At 42.4% G+C, this 7,113-nt stretch overlaps 1 protein-coding gene across 1 annotated transcript in view; it reads left to right on the forward strand.

The window, feature by feature from the left end:
- The first annotated feature begins 19 nt into the window (after positions 1 to 19).
- The window catches only part of B4GALT5 (UDP-Gal:betaGlcNAc beta 1,4- galactosyltransferase, polypeptide 5), a 90,171-nt gene continuing 83,077 nt past the window's right edge, over positions 20 to 7,113 (forward strand). Inside the window, exon 1 of the mRNA XM_006839193.1 lies at positions 20 to 213. Within this exon, the coding sequence (XP_006839256.1) occupies positions 102 to 213 (112 nt within the window). The 5' untranslated portion in view covers positions 20 to 101. The remainder of the gene's footprint in view (positions 214 to 7,113) is intronic.

Consider the following 7,113-nt stretch of genomic DNA (forward strand, 5'->3'; position numbering starts at 1 on the left):
GGCCCGCGAGGCCGGGAGGTGGTGTCCGAAGCCCAGGCAGCAGCCCACGAAGCGGCGGGAGCAGGCCCGGCCCGGCCCTGAATCGGCTGCCGGGCTGCAGCATGAGCGTCCGCCGGGGGCTGCGGCTCCCGCGCCGCTCGCTGCTGGCCGCGCTCTTCTTCTTCTCGCTCTCGTCCTCGCTGCTCTATTTCGTCTATGTGGCGCCTGGCATAGGTAGGAAGGGGCCCATGGCTGCCGCTCTGTCTTGGGGGGACCCCGGGACCCCCCCCACCCTCGGGGGGCGCCAGAGCACTCCCGCCTTCTGCAGCCTCGGGGCTCCCGGAAACCTCCGCCCCCCGCCGGCCTCAGCCCCCTCCCGACCTCCGCGCCAGTCCCCTCGCGGCCCGGCGGTGGCTTCTCCTCGCCCCGCTGCGTGCTGGGACCCCCTTTCCCGCCCTTGCCTCCGGGAAGCCTGACTTTCCTCCTCCCAGGCTTCAGAGCTCCCGCGTTGCCCTCCGCGGGGTCCCCCCAGCCCCCGGCCCGATCTTCCTGCACTTGGAACCTGCTCGGCGCGCTCCCCTCCTCGCCATCCCTCTGGCCCGGGTCCCTGCATCCTCTCCACTTTTCTTACCTCCACCTCCAGGTCCAGGTGGCCGGATCCCTTTCCTCCCCGTTACCGAGGTCTACCCCTATTCAATCGCCTAACCTCCTGAGCGTCCCAAGGGCACACCCATGTCACCTCCCCTGTTTCCCCCTAGCCCCCAAATCCCCAGCTGTATTATCCCCCTGAATCCAAGATCTAGGGAAAAGGTGTTGTTGGGGCTTATCCTTTTCTTTCACTTCCTTTTCTGCTCTCACTTGACCCTCAGTATGTTGTGCCTACTCTGGGGGCAGAGAGGAAGTTTAATTTGGTCTTAGAGGAGGGGATGTGACAAGGCTGTCGGGAAATGATGCCAGTTGGGATGGGGGAGCATCGAGAAAAGATGGATAGGTACACATTCTTCTCAAAGGTACATTTCAAGGAAAGACAGCCTTTGGGAACACTGAACGTCCCCAAGCACCACGAAGTGGACATTTAAGACGTGAGAATTTAGAAGGAAATGCAGTGTGAAGGTTAAGAGCAAGGACAGAGGACACTGAGGTCAGACTTGGATTCGAATCGCTGTCCTGTGTGATTTTAGGCAACTTACTAAGTCACAGCTTTTCTTGTCTGTAAAATGGGAATACTAAATCCACATTTTACCTTATAGAGTTTTGTGGAACTGTGGGTTAAAGCTCTGGACTGCAAAGTCGGTTTGAACCGTGGAGTCGGCGGTTCAAGCTCACCAGCTGCTCCTTGTGGGTCGGAATCCATTCGACAGCATTCAGTAACAGCAATAACATATGGAAATACTAAATCCCCGTTTTACCTCGTAGACTTTTAAGGATGGAAGTAGATTCTTTTTTAAAACCCTTATCACTGTGCTTTCAAAAGAAGGCAGCTCTTACTATAAGTAACTTTGTAGAAGGAAATAGGTGGAAAGTTTAAGGAACATATTTGTGTAACTTGTCAATGCCATGGGGGTTCCCAAAAAAAATTGCAATTTAGGGTGACAAATGATCAGAAGGCTTGGGGTCAGGGATGTGTGTAAATGCTATCTATCATAGACATTCTGGATTGTTTGGATGTTAGGGGAAGGATGGTATAGCTTGTAGGGAAATACCTTTTAGGATTGCAGTCACTAGTCCCATTTCTGTAGCATTGTCAACACTGAATTAGCCAAATAGAGAAGGTTCCAGATGAAGCAGCAGAATCTCTCTCTCTTTTTTTTTTTAAAAGCATATTTCACTCCAGGGGCTAATATTGACGGTTAATAATTCTGAAACAGATCTGGGAAGCTAGAGTAAGCAGTATCAGCTTACCCTAATAGTTTACAAAGTGTCTTACGGAAAAGCACCCCTCTAGGAAGTTACAATATGTGGCCTGTTGGGTTTGGTGAATAGATGGTAAAAGGATTAGAATTTTTGGGCAGAAGAAGAATGGGTGAGTAATTAGTAGTATTAGTTGAGAAAAGAGTTCATTAGCATATTGGATATTGTTGTTGTTGTTAAGTGCCATAGAGTTGGTGTTGACTCCTAGCAACCTTGTGTAGGGGTTTCCGATAGGGTCTCCGAAGAGCGACTGGTGGGTTTGGGCTGCCAACCCTGCGGTTCTGACCCACTGTCTAATACTTATCCTATAGAATCACACCAGGAATTCTTATTGGATATTGTTGTTAAGTGCCATTGAGTTGGTTCCAATTCATATTGACCTTATATAGCATTTCCAAGGAGCGGCTGGTGAGCTTGAACCACCGACCTTGTGGTTCAAACCGACCTTGCAGTCCAGAGCATTAACCCATAGTGCCACACCAGGAGTCTTATTATTATTGTTGTTGTTAAGTGCTGTTGAGTTGGTTTTGACCCATAGTGACCCTGTATAGGGTTTCTGAGGAGCAGCTGGTGAGCTTGAACCACCGGCCTTGTGGTTCAGACCAACCTTGCAGTCCAGCACATTAACCCACAGCATCACATCAGGACTCCTATTGAATATTAGCCTCTAATAAAAAAATAGGTGTGAGAATTTGGACTTAGAGGCAGTCTTGGAAATACATCCTTTTTTTCTCCTTTTGTGAAAAAAGGTATTTCTGGGGTGGCTGTGTGCATCAGTTACATCTAAATGGAAAAATTTATCCCACTGAGATGGTAATCACTTTTAGATTAGAAAGGTTAGAAGCCAGATTTTCTAACAGAAATGGAATTTATCAACTTAATTAAAATTTCTTAACCATAGAGTTTTAGATTAAATGATGGACTGAGATTGTGGGATCTCTGATAACTAACTGAAAAAGATGCAAAAAAAACTTAAATTGAGAAAACAATTTCCATAAATGTAAGTCTTTTAGAGTACACATATGTTTAGGATTCAAATTCTGGTACTGGAAAAAAGAAACGGTAAAAAAGATATGGAGTGGTTTTAGGGTTTGTGCAGTAATGGTTACTACATACAGCAGTTTGACAGTTTCATTTTCCTGTTAATCAACACACGTTTTCAAATAGCCATCTATTTGACAGTGGAGTGGCAAATCTTTTTGAAAGATGAAGGTATGCAACAAAGTATAATTTGTTGAATCATAAAACTGATCTAGCTTGTCTATAAACCTTCAGTCGATTCACAATAAAGAGATTAAAAAAAAAGATTTAGATAATCTAGGGAAGTAAGAGAAACTCTGTTAGTGCAATGGTTAAGGACTGGGCTATTTCCTGAAAGGTTGACAAATCAAGTCCACCTGTTTCTGCTTCGTGGGAGAAGGATATAGCATCAGTATACTTTAGTAAAAGTTACAGCTTTGGAAAGCGAATGGACCGTTCTACTTTATCCTATGGGTTCTCTGGGAGTCAGAATCAACTTGATGGCAACAGCTTTGGTTTTCTTTCTTTTTTTTTTTTTTAAGGGTAATATAAGATTTTATATGGCTTAGGTCTTATTTGAAATAATTATAAAAAGAACCCATCTGAAATTTTTTGTTTTAGCAGGTTAAAAACAGTTATATAGCAACAATTTCATATAGTTCACCTTAATTCCTTTCCAAATAATGGCACTTTGTTTTTCTGATAATACTGGACGTGTCAGACTTGTATTTCCTTCCAGGTTTAATTTTTCCATTCCCAGCTTTTTTTTTTTTGTTTGCTTTGTTTATCCTGTAGCCACTTTGGGTTTAAGAGCTAAAGAGAAATAATTACTCCAGAGGTTTTTTTGTTTGTTTGTTTTTTACATTGTGTTGTGAATAGAGTGAAGATTTTACAGAGCAGACCATCAGTTTTACATTCAACAAATCATACTTTGTTTCATCTCAATGATCATAATCCTTCCCCAGTGTTAACATTACTTTGCTTACTTTCCCCCTGGGATTCGTGTTTCCATTCCTCCTTTCCCAGCCCTTCTGAATTTTGTACTTAGGTAAATGCTAACTTTTTGATCGTGAATGCTTGGCCAGTTTATGGTGTGCATGCCTCACTGGTGTTGTCTCCTTTTGAACCTGCTTAGCTGATAATTGAGCCATGATGGTACGTTCTATTCCAGACCCGAAGGGTGACCAAGGGCCATAGTCTTGGGTTCCTCCAGTCTTTCTGACCAGCAAGCCTGGTCTTTTTTTAAAATATAATTTTGTGTTTTGTTCACGTTTTCTTCCACTCTATCCAGGGCCCTCTAGCATGATACCTCTCAGAGCAGAGCACTTGGTAGTGGTAGCCTGGATCCCTCTCATCTCAGGGTTGTGGTGACTGATGTTCTCGTGGTCTGTTAGTCCATTGAACGAACTGTTTCCAAGCATCTTCCATTCTCATATCTCTTTCCTTTGCGCACGGAGAGACCAAGAGTTGCGCCTTAGAGACAGAGCTGCTCATGAGCTTTCAAGATCCCTGTTGCTACTCACAAAAATAGGATGTAGAATGCTGTATTTGTGGACTATGTCTAAAAGTATAGCTATATTCAGAAACTGTATTCAATTCAGACTTGAGTTGAAAATAAGAAAAAAAGCATGTTAATTAAGTGTTTTAAATTGTTCATGTGCGAAATAGCCTGTAAACATCTCAGCCTACCTATTACTTTGAGATCTAATACCAGCTCTTAATATAAGAGACCCATAATCAAAGATTAAGATACGCTTGTCCCAAGCCATGGTATTTTCAGTAGCTTCATATGCATGTGAAAGTTGGACAATGAATAAGGAAGACCACAGAAGAATTGACGTATTTGAGTTATGGTGTTGGAAGAGACTATTGAAAGTACCGTGGACTGCCAAAAGAATAAATGGATCTGTGTTGGACGAAGGACAGTCAGAATAATCCTCTTTGGAAGCCAGGATGACCAAACTTGGTCTCTCATACTTTGAACATATTATCAAACTGGAGGCACCAGTCCCTGGAGAAGGAAGTCATGCTTGGTAAAGTGGAGGGTTGGCGAAGAAGAGAAAGACCCCCCCAATGAGATACATTGACAAAGTGGCAGCAGCAGCGGGCTCAGGCATACCAACAATTGTGTTGCTATGCTTGTGTTTTGTTCTGTTGTGCATAGGGTCACTATGAGTCAGTACCAACTCGATGGCAGCACCTGATAACAGTAATAATCAAAGAGCAAATGGAAACTTGCTAGAATGTGCCATTCATTTGTGAAATGGAATCGATGGTACCGCGTGATCTAGAAAACTGGGTACAAGGAAAATGATTAATATCACTGTAGCTTGTTTGTAGTAAGTACGCAGTGCTCTTCTTAGCTACTTTACTGTTCCCATCCCACCCCAGCTAATATTTTTTTCAAAGTAATGATTGTATCAGACAATATGATGCCTTTATTGGCAGTTCATAAGCCGTGTGAACAGATGACTGAGTACTCAAGGTTAAAATTGGAATGTGAGCAGAGAACTATACTCTCAAGGCTGAAATACAAGCTATTCCAAAGATGGCTTGCTATTTTTATATTAGCAACTTAGAAGTAGAACCTATAGGGATGGGGCAGAAGGTGTGAGCAGTTGGTGGATATTAAAAAGGGAAGGGAAAGATGGTACACAAAGTGCGGATCTGTCTTTTCTCTCCAAGGCCCACCCACTACAATTTTCATTTAATCACACGTTTTACCTGAAGTGCTGAAATATGACTATTTCCTTGAAGGTTTTGAAGAAAAATGTAAATTTATCTCTGATTTCTGGTGTGGCGCTGTAGGATAAGTACTGGAATGCTAACTGTAAGGTTGGTGGTTCAAACCCACCAGCCACTCCTTGGAAACCCTATACAGAGCCTCTGTGGGGGTCAGAACCGACTTGATGGCACACAATAACAACAACAGTGGTTCTTTAGCTTAAACAAACAGACCTCACAGTTCACTGCTAATCACAAGGTCGGTGCTTCAAACCCTAAGAAAACCTATAGAGGGTCACCATACCATTGACTCAACAAAATACTGAAAGTATTCTTTCAACATTTAAAGATATATTTGTAAACTCTTTGTAGATATGCCTGTGAAGTGTTGATTCTAAAACATCTTAATAAGTTTGTGGTACCGTCATATGTTTAGGTAGAGATTACTGATTTTTGAAAATTCTTAAAACAATGTGTTTTATTAATGCAGAAATCTACTTAAACTGAATTTTCTCCTGTCCTTTGATTGTTGAAAAAAGGAAGTGGCAAATGAGTTTTCTCTTTTGATCTGTATTTCTCCCTCCAAACCAAGTCTCACCTATTTTTTTAGTCATTCTCATAATGTGAACCATACGAGCAAAGGAAGAAACCGGAAGTTTTCCAATACACATTCCATTGATCAGAGCATAGCGAAATTTTAAACTTGATTTGGTAGAATGCTAATGAACTTGATGTGGCAGGAAGCCAGTGAACCTGGGTATGTATATATATGTGTGCCATCATAGGCAACTCCTTGTAGACCCAGTTGAATTTTTCTCCCAAGTCTCCTGTTGGTGTCGGGCCTGAATTTATGACCAGTTTCATTGGAATCCATTGGAGAATGAGGTGAGTCCGCTGTTGTTTCTTGGCCAAGAAGAAAGTCTAATAGAAGACTTCAGTGAGTTTGGAAGGCAACCACACTCACCCTCAGGGGAGAAAGGGAGACAGAGCCTGTTCAGTTAAAAAAACATTTGATTTGTGGTGAGGACTTTTGGATGGCACCTGATTTAACCAAATGACCTTGAGCAAGTCACTTGATTTCTCTGTTTCTCTGACCTTAAAATTAGCACAAAAGCAAAACGGTTTCAGATACTGGAACTCCATCTTGGTCAAACTTTTAGTGGGATGTTTTTATATGTAGCAAGTTAATAATTCATTATGTTTTGTCTAAATGTTCAATGTAAAGATTTTAGATAAGATACAATCTCATATAATGAAATACAGCTTCCTTTAATAACCACAGGGAATTTTCAGATGAAGCATTGAAATAGCCCTTTTTCTTGTTATTCTAAATGACTCAGTGAACTTATTTTTGTTATTTTTTTCCTGGAGTGAAGTACATATGGGGAGATGTGGGCTGTTTGGTTTTAGATGATTTAAAACCTCATCCCTGTTAACGACATCCTCTCTCTCTCTCTCTCTCTCTCTCTCTCTCTCTCT

The sequence above is a fragment of the Chrysochloris asiatica genome, unplaced genomic scaffold, assembly GCF_000296735.1.
Source record: "Chrysochloris asiatica unplaced genomic scaffold, ChrAsi1.0 scaffold00023, whole genome shotgun sequence".
NCBI classification, from domain to species: Eukaryota; Metazoa; Chordata; class Mammalia; order Afrosoricida; family Chrysochloridae; genus Chrysochloris; species Chrysochloris asiatica.